Source organism: Pristis pectinata, chromosome 6 (genome assembly GCF_009764475.1).
Source record: "Pristis pectinata isolate sPriPec2 chromosome 6, sPriPec2.1.pri, whole genome shotgun sequence".
Classification (NCBI taxonomy): domain Eukaryota; kingdom Metazoa; phylum Chordata; class Chondrichthyes; order Rhinopristiformes; family Pristidae; genus Pristis; species Pristis pectinata.
The window spans coordinates 16,805,800-16,827,042 of NC_067410.1; the positions used below are offsets into that span (position 1 = coordinate 16,805,800).

At 37.2% G+C, this 21,243-nt stretch overlaps 1 protein-coding gene across 1 annotated transcript in view; it reads left to right on the forward strand.

Annotated features, from left to right (window-relative positions):
- The window catches only part of iars1 (isoleucyl-tRNA synthetase 1), a 117,765-nt gene that overhangs the window by 39,942 nt on the left and 56,580 nt on the right, over positions 1–21,243 (forward strand). Inside the window, exons 13-15 of the mRNA XM_052017912.1 lie at positions 3,615–3,713; positions 12,599–12,725; positions 20,856–20,929. Of these exons, the coding sequence (XP_051873872.1) occupies positions 3,615–3,713; positions 12,599–12,725; positions 20,856–20,929 (300 nt within the window). The remainder of the gene's footprint in view (positions 1–3,614; positions 3,714–12,598; positions 12,726–20,855; positions 20,930–21,243) is intronic.

Genomic DNA, 21,243 nt, shown 5'->3' on the forward strand with positions numbered 1-21,243 from the left:
CAGTGAAATACATCTTTGGCGTAGTGTTCAGGGGGCAGCCCGGCAAGTAAATGATGCCATTATTCACAGTAAACAATAATTTTCTGGGATGTTTTATTCAATTTATCAACAATTAGTGAAATTTCCAGATCTATGCTAAACTGGTCACAGAATAGGAAAATAATGGCAAGGGTGAATAAATTCATATTCATCAGGAAAGCAAAATAAATTTCTGCACTTTCTTTGATGTATTCTAATCTAAAATTGACTGAAGCACTTCCTCATCACTGATATGTTTAATGTGATTTAAGCATCCTGAATTTAGTTTAGAAGAAATTAGTTTAGGCAGTTCTTTGGGCTCAAAAAATTAACATAGTCTTATTGTTTCAAAGACCTGTTTAAAGTTGAGTGCTGGCCTTAAATGGAAAAATCTAGGCGCCAAACACCAATGTGTGAGTACCTTCACAACACAGCAATAATTCATGGTGTTGCATCACTATTTGTGAAGAACAATTGGGGATAGATGTTACATGTTGCCTGAGCCAGCAGTGCCCACATCCTTGAGGCGACATGACTTTGTATTGTCTTAGAGAAGTTTAGAGCTGTCTGACTGCAGAGAAACACTGCTTAGTATGCATTAAAGGACTCTGGTGTCCTTTGGCACTGTTGCAATGTACCACCAGGAAAATATTCATTTTACTGCTTCCTTCTTCCTGCAATTCATCAGATTAACAATGTTATGTTAAGTATGCTTGAAATGTTGAAGTGATATTGAAGTTTTCTTGCTGCCTTCAGAAATACATTTCATTTATTTTCAAGAAATGACTCGTCACTTATTAAAGATAGAACACTATTTTAATTGAAGATGACCTAGAAAGCAACAGAGTGTGATTAGATTATTATATTGCTTGAGCCTGTTCCATCATTTCTATTAATCATGGTTGATCTGTACTTCAACTTCGGGCACCCACTACATCAACAAAAAAACATTTCATTTAACACCCACATCATATGTATGTTACGAGATGGTTCACAATTTTATCAAACAATATTTGATACCCCGCCTCACTTGGCAATATTAGGCCAGGTGACCAGAGACTTGATTAAAGAAGCATGTTTGAGAGGAACATTTTGAAAGTGAAGAGTTAGAAAATGAAGTGAAGTTGTATAGTGATAGAATTCTGATGGAGCGCTGGGCTGTCATTTGTAGTTTGGCAAAGACCAGAGTCAGGCAAAGAGCTTGGGAGGATGCAGATTGGAGCTTACAAAAGTGGGAAAAGGCAAAGTCACGGAGGGATTTGAAAACAGAGATGCGAATTTTCAAATTATGCTAATGTAGATTGGCAGTTTGTGTTAATACAAGTGATCAGTTATGAGATTTGGAGTTAAGCAGAGAGGTTGGCTTGGCTTAGCTCAGCTCATGATTGTGGAGTGTTCAAGGTGCAAGGCAGGCCACCAGATCATTACAGTACAAAACAAAATATCATTGTTGCTGGAAATTTGAAATATAAACGGAAAATGCTGGAAATGCTTAGTTGGTAGCATGTCAATGATCCCTTCATCAGAACTGAAGAAGGCTGGAGATAAGATCAGCTTTAAGAAAAGGGAAGGTAGATTTGAAGGTTGGGTAGAATGTCGGCGTGATTGCATGTCAAAAGAATTGGTTGTTCTGTCAAATGTCCTATTATCGTTCACTTTTGTCTTGCATTATCGTGCCTTTTGTCATTTAATCTCTTCAATATTCAACTCTTTCAAAGTTCTTTCCATTCTGTTTCTCCTCCTTTTCTCTGCCTTTTAGGACTTGCTTATTTCGTGTGTCAGCACAGTCAGCTTTGGTTATATCAGAAGGCAAGGGAAAGGGTTTTCGCAGTACAAGATGAATATTACAGAGGTGGAAATAGATGGGCATGTTACTGGATGCAGTATTGGTTGTAGCTTAATTCAGGGTTAAATAAAACACCATAGATGTGTGTTGTCAGGTGCCACATTGGACAGTGGCAATGGAGAGCATTAGAGTTTGTGGCAAGGAACTGATGTTTGCAACAAATACCAAAGTTAAGACCTTACTTGATAAAACACTTGATCATCAGTCTTGAAACATCAACTTAGTTTAGCATTAATTGTATTTTGGAGCAGGAAGTTCTATATTTCCAGCATATTTGGTGTTAACATTCCTTCCTCTTTACATGCCCAACTTGCATTGGCCTATTTTCCAATAATGTCTTATTTGTGTTGCTGTTTTTAGTTTTTGCGTGGTAGGGTATTATTGAAAGCTTTTTTGATACTGATCCAATTGTGTAAATGCACCAACATTTTTTTTAATGCATTAAGTACCTGAGTCTGATCCATGTTTTCTGTTGGTAAGACTATCCTTTCATCTTTTGTAACAAATATAACAATTATGTAAACGTGCCCTGAGAATTCTTGAAAATTGCCTTCACTTATTGCTTAAGTAATGAACACTGTGTCAGTTTGCGTTTCAGTTATAAGAAATTAATTTTAAAACCCAGAGTTGAATTAACAAAAGTACAAAAAGAAAATGAACATCAAAGGTGGGAAATGAATGGGAAAAGATATATGGCAAACCACACTGTGCTGCTGTTTTACTCTTTTCCGAAGTATTTATATGTAATAAATGATCCTGTACAAAGGAAATGGAAGAAACATTTATTGAACTATTAACTTTTCTTCCTGGTAGGTTTACTAATAAATTCAAATGTTTATGGTACTGTCAATTTTCAAATATTAAATCATACGGCAGTTAGGGGAGAAATGAACATGATGCACGACATTTACTTAGATGTAATCTTGGCCTGCTGCTGATGCACATTGAAAAAACAATGATCATATGGTTCCCCTAGTAAAGGAAGCTTTTTTTAAGATGAAAAAGGAGTAGAACTTTGGGCTATTTTGTTTGCTATTCGATGGTCTTCAGCAGCATCCTATAGATTTTTATAAGAAAAGGTTAGTGATTTAAACTACCTACTAAGTCAAACTTCAAGTGCATGTGGAATGGCAAAATGCTACTTCCCAATGCCACTCAAAATAGGTTCTCATCCTATATACAGTACATCCCCTTCTAATCTTTCTACTAATTGTTTTAAACCTATAACAAGATCCCAATTACAAAATAAAATTTAAGGTCTCTGATTAAAATAGTTGTGTTTTTCTGAACTTAAACAAAAAGAACTTGGCAGATAATTTTTGCTGTTTTATGTGTAAATGAGCAAAACGAAAATTTGGTGGGACGAAGTTGTTTCCCTTGGCACCTGACTTTAAAGCAGTTAGTAGCAGAATCTTGCATACTTTTTTTTTGCATTGTGCCCAGTTAACTGAAATACAGATAGAATTATTGGATCTTGCTTCATAACCCTGACTAAGAGAAGGCAAACTCTGTTGGAACAGGTAGTGGCCTGGGCTATAAAGTATTATTTTGTAAGGATAGATGTGGGCCTGTTGTGATGTTCCTCATGTCTCCTATAGCTCCTGTTTGAGTTTGGTATTTGGTGGTGATTTTTTATGAAATTATAAATTAACAACTAATTAATGCATTGAATTCCAGACCATTATGTACGTACTCCCTGTTTCTTTCATAAGTCCCTTCAGCAATTTCATAGGTTATTGTCTTTTTACAGGTCAGACACCCCACTTATTTACAAAGCAGTTCCAAGTTGGTTTGTGCGAGTGGAACACATGGTGGACAAGCTGCTGGAGAATAATGACAAATGCTACTGGTAATGAATTATCTAACTGAACAAAAATATTAAATTGTGACAGTATATTAATCATGCTGTTTGACATACTGCATTATACTCGTTGTTTTGATTGAAGTAGATAAGTCCTGTGTAGACTACAGTAAAAACTAATTCAGAGGTACCCTTTGCTACACAGTAATACTTCTGGGTTTTTGTTTTTTATGGCATTAGATAGATTAGACATCACTGTCATTGTTCTCCATAGATAAATTACTTCTATAATTCTTGTGTTTAATTTTCATTTGCCAAACTTGACACTGTTTCAAGTCTATTTGCAACATTTCAGGCATCTAAAATTTATGCATTGTTGCAAACAACTGCATTGGCTTCTGCTCTAACTACCTCAAATTATGAAGAGTACCACAAACTAAGAACTATTGAGCTGAGATTTCATGAATGACTGCATCTATTTGGTGACAGTGCAACTACTGTGCTGTTAAGTGGGGAGTACCAGAATCTTGACCCAGTGACAATGAAATAACAGTGATTTTACATTCAAGCTGGCCTGCTGTATCATTTGGAGGTGATCATCTTCAAATGCACTTATTCTTTTCTAAACTATATTTTTCTTTAAACAAAAACCTGATGGATTTCCACAGAGTTTTAAAGTTTTTTGCTATCAATTTAATTCAGTTAATTAAACTTTTTCTGTTGGTGGATGCTGTGGATATGAGATTATCTTTGAGCAGCAATTGAAAAATTGATGATCTCAATTTTTCTCCACTTTCTAACGATTGTCCTTTGTGCTTTTCCCATTGATGAAATTAATGGGATGCCAGTTATCAATACTTTAGAGCTTTGATCACATGCCCTATGGAACTCATCCTTTCAACCTCCAAAGAAGGGAGACATCCCAGTTGTTTAGACTGAACTCAGTCCCAAGTTTCTGAAAGTAATGCCACCCAATTCCTTCAGTTAACTAACTTTTGCATTCACTGTAATTAATCTGCATAGTAGAAGAAATCTTCTGTAAAGATGTACTGACTGTATAAAGAAAACATCGAGTTTCAACACTAAGCTGTGCAAATTTATTTAAATGAGATGGTGCAGCAGCTAGTGTTCCAGCTCCAGCAATCCAGGTTTATCCTGATCTCCAGTGCTGTGTGGAATTTGCCCATTCTTCCTGTAACCATGAAGGTTTCTTCTGGGTGCTCTGGTTTACTCCACATTTCAAAGAAATGCTGGTTGGTAGGTTAATTGGCTATTGTAAATTATCCTTGGTGCAGGTGAGTGGCAGGAGAATCAGGCAATGGGGCTGGAGTGGGGAGTTGATAGATGTAAGAGAGAGAATAATTTACAGGAAAGTGGGGGAATGGTACTCGTACAAATGATCAAAGTTGGCATAGATTTGATGTGCCAAGTGGCCACCTCCTTTGCCATAAGAACATATGAAATATGAAGACTTTAGATCATGGATTCTTACAGTAAGCACTTGGATAGGAAAGGAGTAGAGGGATACAGGCCTAATGCAGGCAAGTGGGATTAGCATAGATAGGCATCACATTGGCATGGACAAGTTGGGCTGAAGGACCCTTTTCTGTGCTGTGCAGTTCAATGACTCCATGACGCTTCAGTTCCTGCACAAAATATAATTCGGAATGAATAAAAATGTTAGGAATGTGGGAAATGATATGTCTGGAAATTGTTAAAGGTTAGGCAACAAGACAGAACTATTGTAGCGGTTAGTGCGACGCTATTACAGCGCCAGAGATCGGGGTTCGATTCCTGTCGCTGTCTGTAAGGAGTTTGTACGTTCTCCCGTGTCTGCGTGGGTTTCCTCCGGGTGCTCCGGTTTCCTCCCACATTTCAAAGATGTACGGGTAGGTTAATTTGGGTTCAAAATGGGCGGCGCGGACTCGTTGGGCCGGAAAGGCCTGTTACCACGCTGTAAATAAAATTTAAAAAAAAAATTTTAAAAAAATTTGCAATACAGCAAAACTGAAAAATGAGCAGTCATTGTAACCCTGACTTCCAGAATTTTATTATCCATCCTCTGAGTCTGCTTGTGCACTTCTCCATGGTAATATTCATTTTGCACTGTTGTTGTCCTGCTCTTTTACCTGTACTTGTTGGCACATCAGTTCATCCTTTCAACAGCTTGTAACCTTCTCCATCTCTACAGTCCTGAGATCTTTGTGCTCAAATTCCAGCAGCTTAAGGGTCCCTGATTTTAATCGATTCATCATCAGGGGCTGTGCCTTTAGCTAAATGGACCTTAAATTTTGGAATTCCCCCTGTAAAACTTCTTTCCTTCTCTTTTGTACTTTAAGCCTTTTAAGCCTTGAATTCTTCCTCTTTGACAAAGTTTCTGTTCTAGTAGTTCCTTGTAGGTCTTGATTTTTTTGATAGCATTCCTAAGAAGTGCATTGACCTGTTTGGTATATTAAAGATGTTTTTTAAATGTAAGTTGTTGAGGTTAATTTGGGTTGGAGGGAATGTATGGTGATAAACTGCAGTTGTGGAACACATAAGAAAGAGGAAGAGATTGGAAGGACGGCATTATTGAGAGGTTATGACTGGACTAGTGTGAGGAGACATGTTCAGATGAACACTGGAGTGGTTCATGGGTGATTTGGGAGGCTGATGCAAGCACATCTCTTTTTCAATATTTTTATTAATTTCAAATAAGTACAAAATGCATGAAACAAAGGGGGGGAAAATATTACAAAATAGATTATATTGAATCACACTAGAAATCACAATGCTTCATATTGATAAACAAAAAAGATATCAATTCATATTGATAAGTTGGAATAATTTTATTATTAAAAAAAATCTAACCCCACTACCAAAACCAAAGCTGTTTAATAGCATCCTAAAGACATAGTAGTACTGGCCAATATCTGTACATTAAGCACCAAATCAGTGGTTTTGAAGGTAGTTCAAAAAAGGTCCCCATAATATTTGAAAGTCCAGAATAGCACATCTCTTTCAAGCTCAAAAGTGCCCTGGGAACTCGCTTGTCTGATTGGAACTGCAAGTCCTGAAAGAAAATGAGAGAGGCACAGCCTCAGTAAGATATTGAAATGACTTCATTTGTCTCTGAGGAGTGGACTAATCCCCCAAAGAATTGTACAGCCCAAACAGGCCCTGTCGGCCAACCTCCTCTCTGCCGACTTTAGGCCTTTCTATGCTAATCCCATTTGCATGTATTGGGCCTGCTTTCCTCTGTGCCTTTCCTATCTAAGTACCAGTCCAAATACTTCCAAACATTAATTATATCTGCCTCTACCACCTCCTCTGGAAGTTTATTCCAGATAGCCACCACTGTCTGTGTGGAAAAACCAACCACTCAGATCTCAATTAAAATTTTCCCTCTCTTCAGTCTGTGCTTTCTAGTTCTAGACTCCCCTGCCCTGGGAAAAGACCCTGATCTCATAATTGTATAAACCTCTATAAGGTCACCCCTCAGCCTCCGACATTCCAGTCTATCCAACCTCTCCTTATGACAACAGGCTTACATTCCAGGCAATATTCTCGTAAATCTGTCCTGCACTCTATTGCTACCATATTCTTCCTGTACTGTAGCGACCAGAACTGTACACAGTACTCCATGTAGTCCAACCAATGTTTTGCACAGCTGCAACATGACGACCCAACCCTTAGACTTAATGCCTCGGCCTATGAAGGCAAGCATACCAAATACCACCTTCACTACCTCATCTATCTGTGTTGCCATTTCAACCTTCTTCACTATCGACAACCGCCAGTTTTCATGTCATCTGCAAACTCACTATTCAGACCACCTGTGTTCTCATCCAAATCATTTAAATATATATATATTTATAAATACAAGAACAAGGGTCCCAACATCAATCCATGCAGTACACCACTAGTTACAGACTTCTCAACAGAACAACAACCCTCCACCACTGTCCTCGCCTTCTATTAGTAAGCCAGTTTTGGATCTAGTTTGCCAACATGCCTTGGATTCCTTGTGCCTTAATCTTCTGGATGAGCCTACCATGCAGGACTTTGTCAAAAGTCTTACTGAAGTCTGTATACCATGTCTACTGCTCTGCCTTCTTAACATTTCCTCAAATATAAACTCAGATAAGATTTGTGAAAAGTTAATTTCTTGTTGATTGCAGATAAACACTAAAATAGTTGGGGTTATCATCTGATATTGAAATATTGATTGCACGTGATAGTCAAAATAAGAGATCACCCATTTAAGACAAATGAAGTGATCTTTTTTTCCTCTGGTCATGAGTGTTTAGGTTAGAGGTATCACTGTTGTTCAGATGAGGTGGGTGGTGGACAATCCAAGCTTTAGGCAGTTTTCGCTGTCAATTGTGAGGGTTCATCTTGTGACTCTTCTGAACGGCTGATGAATGAAGCCTCCACAGGAATTGGGTAGGTCTCTTCTTGATAATATCTATCAAAATGCACTCCAAGTTGAGATAGTTTTCTTTGAATATGGTTCTCACTTTCTTGATGTAGAAGAATATCTCCTAAAGTCTTCTTGTAGTGTAATGTTTTGGTAGTGGTTCTTTGTTGGTGCCTTTGTAATATGTGATGCACTTCCAGGGATAACATTTTTTGCCTTTTTCACATCTATTAATTCTGTCCATTTTAGGTTTAATGCTTATAGCTTGCATTGATTTCTTGGGGGAGGTGTAAACTTTAATTGGTGTGTGTTTTGAAGTAATTTTAAACAAGTGGAGCACTGTGACCTTGACAATCTCAATGAAGTGGCATGGGAGGAAGTGTGAAATGCATTGTTGGCAGAGGTTGGTTTCCTTTTGGTTTAGTTAAAAATAAAAGCCTTGTCAACAAGGATGTGTAATCTTAATAGTAAATGAGTTGTAGTAAAATTAACTTGGCAAACCGTGAAGCAACAAAATTATAATTGGTCAGAAACAAAACTGCCAGTGGCTTTCTCTAAACTAATAGTTTAAATGTTCACACAATTAAATAAGATAAAGGTTGCTGATAACTTGTGATTAAAAGAAATTCAGTATTAACGATACCACAACTTCACAATTCAATAGAATAAAATCATGCCACCAGATAGTTTGATTGGAATTACAATTAATCCCACTTAACCATGAATCAGTAGTGATGTACAAGTATTTTATGTAGGTTAGCGGTTTGAATTGAGTCTTTTAGCTCATTGTCATGTGAATTTGTACCACAAGGTGGAGCCATTTAATGCTTTTGTGAAAGAACTGGAATTTTGAGTGACCTTTCCATATTTAATGTCTTTTTTCAAAACTGCCTGTTGCAGATTTCGGCATCTTAATTTGAGTCTCTACTTGATGTAAGCATGGCTAACATAAGTTTGTTAGAAAATGCAGATAATAATTAGTAAAAACAGAAGATGCAGAAAATATGAAGCAGATCATTGTGCCTTTGAAGAGAGAAAAATTAATGAGTTGTTAACACTTGTAGAAATTAAAAATTAGCTTACATCTTCTCAATTTTTTTAAACTAGAGCCAATAAAAGGAAGAAATCTGCAAATCATCAGTCCAGATTCCATATATCAACCTGACTTTTCTATTGCACAACTGATTCTGCAATATTTCAAATCTCCAGAATTTTCTTCTATTGTAGGAAACTACCTTGTTGACTCTACTTCAAGTGAATAGTGACAATCAGCACTTTCGTTGATGAAAAGCAAACAACAAGAGCTAACATTTTGCTTATTAAAAACAACTTTTTTTTTCTCCTGCTGCCACTCTCCTCAATATCAATTACTGAGTGATAATATAAAATAATAATATTAATGTATCTTAAGAGACGACAGTTCAATTTTTTAAATTTGGGCTTTTGGAGGATCTTAACTCCAGTGAAGTATTAAGTAATGTAGCTTGTTGGTTTTGAGGGTAGCTAATTAAGAAGAATACCTCAGTTCACCCACACTGGATCTCACCGTACTGCCATGAAAATTATCATCATTCTGTCATCTTTGCTTGGTCATTTGTAGATTCAGAGTTATACAACACAAGCACAGACCCTTGGGCCCAGCTCAACCATGCCTACCTGAGCTGCGTTTGGCATATCCCTCTAAATCGTACTTATCCCAGTACATGTCCAAATATCTTCTAAATGTTATAATTCTACCTGCCTCTACCAGTTCCTCTGGCACCTAGTTGTATATATCCACCACCCTCTGTGTGGAAAAAATTGCCTCTCAGGTCCCTTTTAAATCTTTCTCCTCTCACCTTAAATCTGTCCTCTAGTTTTAGACTCCCCTACCCTGGGAAAAAGACTGTAACCATTCACCTCATTCATGCCCCACATGATTTTGTACACCTCTACAAGGTCACCCATCAGCCTCCTGTACTCCAGGGATGCACCAGCCTATCCAATCGCTCCTTATAACTAAAACCCTCCAGTCCCAGCAACATCCTTGTGAATCTTTTCTGCACCCTTTCCAGCTTAATGACATTCTTCCTATAACTAGGTAATCAGAACTGCACACAGTACTCTGTAGGGTTTCACCAATGTCTTACACAGTTGTAACACAACATCCTAACTCTTGTACTCGGTGCCCTAACTGATAAAGTCAAGCTTGCCAAATGCCTTCTTCAACACCCTGTCTACCTGTGTTGCCACTTTCAGGGAAACTATATACATGCACCCCTAGATCCCTCTGTTCTACAGTATTCTCCAGGGCCCTGCCATTTGTTGTGCAAGTCCTGCCCTGGTCTAACTTAACAAAATGAAACACTTTGCACATGTCCAAGTTAAATTCAATTTGCCATTCCTTGGCCTACTTTCCCAGTTGATCGAGATCCTGTTGTGATCTTACGTAACCTTTTTCACTGGCCATTGTATCAACAATTTTGGTGTCATCTGCAAACTTACTAATTATGCCAACTACATTCTCATCCAAATTGTTAATATAGATGATGAGCAACAGTGGACCCCACATTGATCCCTGCGGTACAGTGCTTGTCACAGGCCTCCAATCTGGAAAAACAACCCTACACTACTTCAACTCCTACCGCCAAGCCAATATTCCTTATCAAACAGCACTATGGGAGTATCTTCCATACAAGGACTGCAGTAGACCAAAAAAGTGCCTTAGCACGGTGTTCTCATGGCATTTTGGAATGAATATTAAATGCCAGCCTTGTGAGCTATAAGCAGTTTTGTAAAACAATTTTATCATTGTGTTGTGACTCCTGTCATATGTGCTACTGCTTAACAATGGTTCAATCCCATTTTTAGCAAGGGCATAGTCAATTTTTAGAGGTATGTCTGGTAGTCTGATATGTAATTCAGGCAGTTCCAAATACTATTGATAATCTTATTCTCCAATGAATTTAAAAAGGCAAAAGTCATGAAACTGAGATTCTTCCAACAATATTGTGAGGGAAAATGTTGCTGGGTGAACAAAATGACCAGTACTCTGTTGTAATGTGCTCCATGGTTTTCTTGTGTGGATATCTGGAAATCTCTACATCTTGGCTCCTGTAACCAAGAGTTTGTCCCTAAACTCTTTTGGCTTGGGTGTGCTAAGTGAATCCTTCACAATCAAGCAATGACTTTTGCCTTATTTTTGTGGACATTTTAGTATGTTGGTTTGAAAGGCTGATCGTCATAGTAATGGGATTCTGACAATTTGGACAACCAAATCAAACCAAATAGGAATTTGGAGGAATAAGATCAAACATTCCTGAAAGAAATGCCTGATGTTGAAGCTCATGTGAATTTTGCAACTGTACTGTAAAATATGATTAAACAACTCTGATTTTTCAGTTCCTCTAAGTATCACATATCACATCAAAACTTGGTTCAAACATAATTTTAAGGAAGGATTAATTACAAGGACAAACCTTAAATATATATTTCAATTTATGCAATACTGTAATGACAATTTTACCCTGGTTGCCAAATACAGCACTTGAATGGATGCAAGTTGAAGGAAGGAGAAATAGTCGGTATTTTACCTTCACTCATTCATTAATATTGTGCCTCAACTTTGCCTGTTAGAGCAGCATTGGCAGAAGCTTGGCAGATGATCACCTAGGAGACCTTATGTATGCAATCTGAGAGGGGACAGAATGTGTTTTAAAAGATGGTGGTGAGAGCTTGGGGGTGTGGGGGGGAGGTATGAAATGGATATAATTTCCTGTACAATGACGAAAATGCAAGCCAACTATTTTCATCAGTGTTCTGTGGATCACGTGTCCTTTATAGTTTGCTATGATGTCTTTGAAAGGTGTTTTCTTTAATGTTTCAGACTTTTCAGAAATGGAATCATACACAAAGGGTCATCATGGTATTTTGGGATTATCTTCAATAAGACACATAATTAGTTTCATTTTGTGTAATTGTACAAGTGCCAGTGCTACAAGTATGAAGTCCATAGAATGCTGAATGAAATTGGTAATTCAAAACAATCAGAGTTTTGCCTATGAAAATTAATTACTGATAACCCCTCCTTCCCAGCATGCTCTTGTGTTTGACATTAGCAGCAATCAAAGTGTAGATAAAAAAAAATGAAGAAAAAAAATGATTTTGAATTTCAGACCATTACTTGAAATTGTCTGATGATAGTTTAGTGGAGAGGGTGTATGTTTTAAGCCCTTCCATGCACTGTAGTATTCGCCTAAAACTCTGAATGTTCAACTCCATTGAACAAACAACTTGACCTTGCAAGCTGCCAAACCCACCATCATCTATTTCCACCTTCATAACATTGCTCGACCCTACCCCATCTCAGTTTATTTGCTGCTCAGCATTCACCAATCGTAGCAATGAATTCAGGGCCATTATATGTTAAAATTCCTTGAGAGCTACTTGAATTGATGACCTCCAGACTTAGAGGCAGTGCTGTAAAAAGATATTGAAATGACATGAAGGAAATACATTATTTTAATTCAATTGCATTCATAATTCCCTTGCACAGGGTACCAGAATTTGTCAGAGAGAAAAGGTTTGGAAATTGGTTGAAGGATGCACGCGACTGGGCCATTTCTCGGAACAGATATTGGGGAACACCCATTCCTTTATGGGTTAGTGAAGACTTTGAGGAGGTGAGTAATGAAATGAATGCACAACAAAAATAACCAATTCGGATTCCTCAAGATCTTAAAATGGTTCTATGATAATATATTTAAAGGAAATGAAATACAAGTGATTGTGATTATCATATGTAATATTTATGACTAGCATACCAGTAAAAGTATCTTTATGTCAGTTGAATAGGCTGAAATTTGATTTTTCATGGCATTTGAAAAGAGTGCTGCATCCAAGCACTACAGAATGAAATAACAGGCTAGCTTGACTTTCATGTTCTCTTTCCTCTTGGTTGGCATTTTCTGATCTGTGTAACAGGAATTGAAGTAAATCCTTTAAATAGGGGAGGAAAGTAGACAGCTAATCATGCAACTTCCACATAACTATCTGGCTACTGATGTTGTAGGGATGGCCGGCTCAGTGAAGGTCTTCTGTTTGTCATGTTGTTTTCTTATTGCAGGTATAATATGTATAACATTTTCCCAATAGCCGTACATTCTGTAATTTTCTTGCCTTAAAGCTAAATTTCCAAATAAATGAATTACAAAACATTCATGCATATTCTATTTCTGTAATATAATCGTATCTGGAAATTAAGTTTAGAATCTTGTTTTTGATTTTGACAACTAAATAAGTGCAAACCCTAGTACAAAATTCTCTGTCCACATACAGTGTCTTGAAACCTTTTTTTAAAATGTCTGAAGACTGGAAACCAGATGGCATTCTGGTTGTTAGAAAATGTTTTGGAAACATTCCTAATGAAGTATATTTTGAAGAAGATTTCATATTTAAGTCTGATTTTTTTTTTGTTTGAAAATCTGAGGTATCCAAAGACGTACGGGTAGGTTAATTTGGGGTTCAAAATGGGCGGCGCGGACTCGATGGGCCGGTAGCGCCTGTTTACCACGCTGTAAATAAAATTTAAGAATTTAAAAAATTTAAGTAATGTTACTATTTTAAAGCCTGTCTTTAACAGGCATGGATAGTTATCTACTGTGGTAAACTTTTTGCCCCATTAAACAAGATCGTGACTCAAGTGGAACTCTATTTTCCTCATAATCCTAGAGTTAACAAATCTAGAGCACTGTGAGAAATTCAAAGTTTTGCTCCTCGGAGCAAAGAAATATCTTCCAATTTCATTCCTAAATGGCATATACCTTATCCTCAAACCAGGTTCCTGTTTTTAGACTCTTCAGCAAGGAGGGGCAACTGCTCAACATTTATTCCATTAAGCTTTCTCAGAATCTTCAGTGTTTCAGTCAGGTTGCCTCTAGTACCCACAAATGCACGAAATTATGTGTCCTTCATTCTCTCTTTAAAGATCAGTCTCCTTAATATCTTCCAATTTCATTCCTAAATGGCATATACCTTATCCTCAAACCAGGTTCCTGTTTTTAGACTCTTCAGCAAGGAGGGGCAACTGCTCAACATTTATTCCATTAAGCTTTCTCAGAATCTTCAGTGTTTCAGTCAGGTTGCCTCTAGTACCCACAAATGCACGAAATTATGTGTCCTTCATTCTCTCTTTAAAGATCAGTCTCCTTTTCCCAGAAATTAATCTGGCGTTGCCCCCAAGTTCAGTGAATCATACCTTGTGTATGGAAAACAAAATTGGATGCAGGAATTTATCTGTTCCCAAAGTCCATTATAATTTCAGCAATGTTCTTAATTTTGAATGTTAACTGTGTTATTATGTGTTGTTATGTAGTTATAATAAAGAACTACATTTCCCAGTAGGCAATGCAAGGGGTCACATGGGGGAAACAGGAAGTGGCTGGAAAGGACGGGGAAAGCCAGCCAGCCTGTCTGTCGTAAGTCTGTGCAGCCTGTTGTTTTTGTTGTTTTAATAAATGTTCAGATGTTAAACCCACGCCAAGTTTGTCTTGTGATGAAGAACAAACATAACATTAACCTTGTAATAATGATTCATATAATATTGAATTTCCTAATATTTTGTGACACCTGTATGGAAACGAGCAATAGTAAAACTGTCTCTTATTGTGGCAGAATATAGTATGCTGTGCGTGGTTTGCCTCAGCCCTCCATTGATTTCTAAAGGAATGATTTCCTGAAGCAGAGACCAATGTGAAGCTGTTTCTGTTTAGAGACACATGATTTTTTTAAAAAATTCATTTAAAAATGTTTCATGTAACTTTAAAAATGCACATAGAAGCTAGTGACTAATCTTTTAGAGCAGAATGCACCAGCCAGTTACATGACAGTGATGACCTTGGAGTCGGTGGTAAATTTGATAATTTAGTATCAGTTTGATTGTACACATGTTGTTATTACAGATTTCGATTTAGTTATGCTTTATGATGGCTGAAAGTTGTTGAATCTCTTGACTTTTTTAAGAACTGAAATTTTGCTGAGTAATAAAAACTGAACAAAAAATTCAGCCCCCATGTATTTTAAATTACAAATATAACGATTGTGATGATAAACAAAACCCTGTTGTATTTGCTTGCAATCGTGTACTTTAATTTGTCTGCCTTGATTTGTGCCCTGCAGTTTTTTTTGAACCATCTCTTCCTTTGCACGGATGAAAACTAAACAAAAATGCTGTAAATACTCAGGAAATCAAACAGCATTTGTGGAAAGAGAGTTGAGGGTTAAAGTTAAAACCCTTCAGGATTGGGGAAAGTGAGAACATGGTAGATTTCAGTTGCAGGGTGAGTTGGGGAGCAATGGGCAAAGGGATTATCTCTAATGAGGTGAGGCCAGGGTTACTGAAGTGATTTCAACGTTTACAGAGTCATCTGGCTAATATATTTATGAGGGAAGGGAGAGAGAGAAACAAAGGAAGTACAGTGGGGAGCTGCACTGAAGGGAAAAATGAGTTGATGTTACCGAACCGGCTAGTTTTGATACAAACAGGAAAAGTGAGTTACACACACTTTTTACCTCTTGATTTACTAATGGCAAAGGAATTATGCAGAATTTCTAGCACAGATGCAGGCTATCTGGCCTAATGGATCAATGTGCAAAAATATCTATCAAATGCTATAAATGTTATGTATCTTACATATAAATACCACTTGTCATAGCTGCAGGATTTCTCTGGTTCATAGTCAGAGGTATTGTCTATTGTGAATACAGCACAGCATTTACACACAAAAAAGTCACACAAAGAACCATGCATTAATTAAATTTGTTATCTGTTCATGTTTGGAGCATTGCATTAACGATAGGTTTTTGGAAACACTGGAATATTGTCTGGTTCCTCTTGTTTTCATCAGATTTATTTTCCCCTTGATGAAAACTTGACTTGACCTTCCCATCTGAAGGAAAGTACTGATTTAGAGTTGATTTGACTTTACACTCATTCTTGCTGTGTGGATAAGTCATGACCTGATCGAAGGCTAAGAACTTCAACTGAGCCAAGAGATATGAGCAAGGCTCCCAGCCATGTCTTGCCCCATGTAACTCAGCCAGATACAGAGGGCCTGTTTTACTGGCTGATGAGTCGAGTGGCAAGGTCTGGATGGCACGTGGGCCGCAGATTGCAGTCCCTTGACAGAAGGCAAAGCTGATCTTCTGCTAAAGCTGTCATTGATGTTAAGTTTTATGTCAGAGATATTCAACATGAATATTAATGTAAACAATTAACTTGCATTAAACTTTATTCCTTTAATTAACATTTTATTTTAATGCTGTTTAATGTTTTCAATTATTTATCAAAAGAAATTGTTTAAAAGGTAATTTACCTTCCCTGTTGCCTTCTAAATCTGTGCCCTGCAACCTCTGTTGAAATCATATATAGTACAGAATCTGAAGGGGCTTGCCCCAACATAATGCTGTGGAATCTTATGATCTTGTATATTCTTGCAGCATGAAAGAACACCATTTGGTGTATCAAGGCTGTGCTGGCTCTGTCAGCATTTTCATCATTTATTCCCCCATTGCCTAGTAATCTATTCTGTCCAATATACCCATCAACTTCACCATGTTCTCCTGCCACCCACCTATACTCGGAGTATTTTACAGTGGCCAGTTGACCCACCAGCATATTATTGGAACATGGGAGGAACCTGAAGCATGTGGAAGAAACCAATGCATTCACAAGAAATATACAAACTCTGCACAGGCAGTCACCGAGGTCAGAATCAAACCTAGGTCGCTGGAGCTGTGCAGCAGCAGCACCACCACCAAGTGTCCCTGTTGCTGGATTTTTTGTGGAGTCCATTGTCAAGATGAACTGACAGACTTGGCTCCCACAATTTGTCAGTAAGTCCTGAACTCACAAGAGAATGCATGTAAATCTGGGACTTGCATCAGTTTGCATGGTTGAAAGCTAACAGCTCTGTATGGGACCACTGGCTAAAACTAGTATGATTTGGCAAATATGATTGGAATGGAGGAATAATAAGGTAATGCCAAGCAAGGAATAGAGCAAGCTTAACATTGTTTGAAGTTAGGGGAAAAATGAGATGTTGTGGCAGTTCTTGATTGGAAGATTGAAACAGAGAGGTGGGAAAAGTTGTAGAATCTGTATTTGTGGATCAAATGGGACAGAAGTGGAATATTCATCATAGCAACAAACTGGTTTGTCTTTCACTGGTCATTCGTAAGAATTGTCACAACTCCTGACAGTATTCAATAAATAATGAACAAGGAGCAGAGGACTTGAGTGGATTTTGGCTTGGAGAGAGTTCTCAGAAATTATGTTTGATAAATTGCAATATTCAATGGTGACGCAAATTTCTGCTGGTGATACAGTTTATTTTCTTCATGCTGCCTATATTCCACTTCTAGAAACTTGTACTAGTTTGCTAATGCTGGTACTGAGTTGGAGAATTTTACTTTATATATTTGATAGGGTCATTTTTTCACTCAGTATTCGGGCTACATATTTATAAAGGTCATTTGCTGGTGCTTCAGGATCTCACAATTCTGTTAATCAGCAAATATCATTGTTCTTGGTTTAACATCACTAGAAGGAAAAAGAGGAACAACTGGTCATTGAATGCGAGATTTGACTTGCTGATCCATTCCTTTCAGAAGTGAAAGAAGGATAGGATTTAGGCATGACAGCGCTAGTTAGAGGCAAATGTGAAGGAAATGGGTAGACTAGCTGAGAAGGAGCATTAATATCAGTAATTAACCTCTTTTGTACCTTCTAAAAGGGGAAAATTTAAATAATCTACTTTGTTTCCATGATCCAATTTAGTTGGTGAAATTATTTATTGTGACCTTTGTATTCTTTTACCCTATTTTTCCTGTATTCAGAAAGGTAGGAAAACTATAATTAAAAATGTGACCATGCGTAATTGATTGCAATAACTGATTAAAGTTATAAGCGTGATGTGTGCTTCATATCTGACATTTTTTTGCTTTCAAGAATAGAGTAATGCAATGATACTTCAAAATTAATTTTAGCATCCTTGGATGTTATGATGCTAATGCATAGTAATAGAGAGTCAGCAACGCTGTCAAAATTTGATGGATTGCACCTCTGTGGAACCAGGGACAGTAACTTTGCCAGAAAGTTTGAGAATGCTATTGGGGAGGGGAATGGAACATCAAAGGGAATTCAAAATAGAGGGAAGCAAAGTGGGAAGGGGAGATTAGAAAAGCAAGCAAAAACAAATAGCAAAAACAAAGTCAAATAGCAAACTAGATCAAATTACAGAATGTTAAAATGTTAAATTTAAGAGTGGTGTATCTGAATACTTGCAGGATTTACAATGAGGTAAATGAATTAATAGCACAATTGGAGATATGATCTCATTACCATTACAAAAATACAGTTACAGGATGACCAAAGCTGAGAACTAAATATTCCAGGGTATCCCAACATTTAGGAAGGACAATAGGCTGGTGTACCATTAATGGTAGAGGAGATCAGTGCAGGGGAAAGCAATGATCCCAATTTTATAGATCATGCTGCAGAACTAGAATCAATTTGGGTCAGGCTCTCAGAAATAACAAAGGGCAGAAAATATTTTTAAGAATTATTTATAGGTCACAAATTGACCTACACATGGCATAAATGAGGAAATTAGCTGTGCTTGTTATAGGGTTAATATGGCAATCATGGAAAACAAGTCAATATACAGACTAGATGAATCAAATTTGCACGGAATATATGCAAGTTGCTTTTCTAGATCAGTATCTTGAGGAACCAACAAGACTCGAGGCTATTTTGGATCTCATTTGCAGAAAGAGGAAGGGTTAGTTGATAATCTTATTGTCAAGAGGCTTTTGGAGAAAAATGACCATTAATATAGTCTTTCAAATTGAGTTAGAAGTTATACAGTTAAACGCAAAACTAGGGCCTTTAAATAAAGGAAACTATGAAGGCATAAGAAGAAAGTTGGCTGTGTTGATTGGAGAGTACATTGAAGGATATGATGGTAGACAGGCAATGATTATTATTTGAGAAAATAAAGCATAAGATACAAAAAAAAGTCCTTTGAGGCACAAAAATCCAACAGGAAAAGTGATTCATGTATGGCTGACAAAAGAAATTAACTATTGTGTTAAATACTAGGAAGAAGCGTGTAAAGTGGCCAGAAATAGCAGTAGGCCTGAGGTTTGGGAACATTTCAAGAACTTGTCAAAGGAGGACCAAGAAAGTGATAAAGAATGCCAAGACAGAATATGAAAGTAGACTGGTGAAAACATAAAAATAGATTACAAGAGCTGATATGGGTATATAAAAATGAAAAGAACAATGAGAGCAAGTGTGGGGCCCCTTACAGACAGAGAAAAGAAAATTTATACTGGTGAATAAGGAAGTAGCAGGAGAGTTAAACAATTACTTTATGTCTGTCTTTAGGAAGAAGCCATACAAACCTGTCGGATATATGAGCGAATCTAGTAAGAGTGAGGAATTGAAGGAATCAGCTCTTCATCAAAATTTTACCAGAGGAGATGATGAGGTTGAATGTTGATAAATCCCAAAAACCAAATGATTTGCATTGCATAGTTTTGTAAGGGGTTGCCTTAAAAATAGTGGATCCACTGGTTCTACTCATCCAGAGTTCTGTTGAATCTGGAATTGCTCTGGTGAATTAGAAATATGACCAGATTTTTGAAGAAAGGAGAGAAAGGAAGAAATGGGGAATTGCTGACCTGTTAGTCTAATGTCGGTGGAGTGGAAATGCTGGGATTTATAGTGAAGGATATTAAAACAGGACATCTTGAAGAAAACAAATAATGGAATTTATCAGAGTCACCATGGATTTATGAAGGAAAAACATGTTTGAGTGATCCCACTGGAGCTCTCTGTGGATATGATAAAATAGATACGGAGGAACAGGTAGATGTGGCATATTTGTATTTTCAGAAGGCAGTTAATGAGGTGTTGAGTAGGAGGTTGGTCTACAAGAATTGGGGTTACATACCGGCATGTACTGAGAGTCAGTTATCGGATAGAAAGCAAAGAGTGAGAATAAACAGCTCCTTCTCAGGTTAGCAGGTTGTGATCATCGGGCTACCAGAGGGATTGGTGTTCAAGGCATCAGCTTTTTTACTATTGGCCAAAGAGATAAAATGGCATATTTCCAAGTTTGCAGATGATACAGAACTAGGTGGGATTGTGACTGGGGAGGAGAATATAAAAAAGCTTCAAGGTGACTTAGACAAGCTAAATAAGTGTGCAACATGGCAGATGGAATGGAATGTGGAAAAATGAGGGGTGATCCATTTTGGTGCACATAATAGAAAAGCAGAGTGTTTGCTGAATGATAAGAAAGTGGGGAGTTTGATGTTTGAATGGACCCTAGGTGTGCTTGCAAGCAAATTGCTAAAGGCCAAAACTATGTTAATGTATATTGGGGTCCATGAGCTTTTCATGTTACTGATATGCACTTGCGTTCACTGCTCACTTCAAGAAAAGGTATGTTTCTGCCAAAATGAGCCAAATTTGTAAATTAGTTAACAAAGTTCTCAATTATGATAATTACTTTTCATCAAAAACCTTTTCTATTGTTGATCAGTATGCTTTTTGTACTTTATTTATACATCTTTAAAGTAAAGTTTTGCATCTAGGTACACTGGTTCTGGGTACTCCAGGTTCACTGCTTGTTGTTTTCCACAGAAACTATTTTTAATTAGAATTACTTCACTAGTTATTGTCAAGTAAATGGATTGATTCTGTGTACAGAATGCTATTATCATTAAAGGCATTATTTTGTTGACAGGTGGTATGTGTGGGATCGATTGCAGAATTGGAAGAACTGAGTGGAATCAAAGTTGAAGATCTTCATCGAGAGAGGTGAATTATATTATTTTAATGTGGACATTTTGGTTGCCCTATTAAAATTTTATTGATACTTTTAAAGAAAATTTGTTGTTCTAACCAGGTTTATCATTTATGAGCATAAAACGATTAAGGTAAAGTTTGGTGGCATTATAACATCATAAGATTACCTCTACCTGCTGTTTAACAGAATGAGCCCAATGTTGACTCAGATAACACACTTAACTTTGAGGCAGAAGATTGTAGATTCATACCACAGTCCTGAACCCGTAACCAAAACTGAACTTCAGAGCAATACTTGAGTAACTGCTACACTTTCTGAGGAGGTG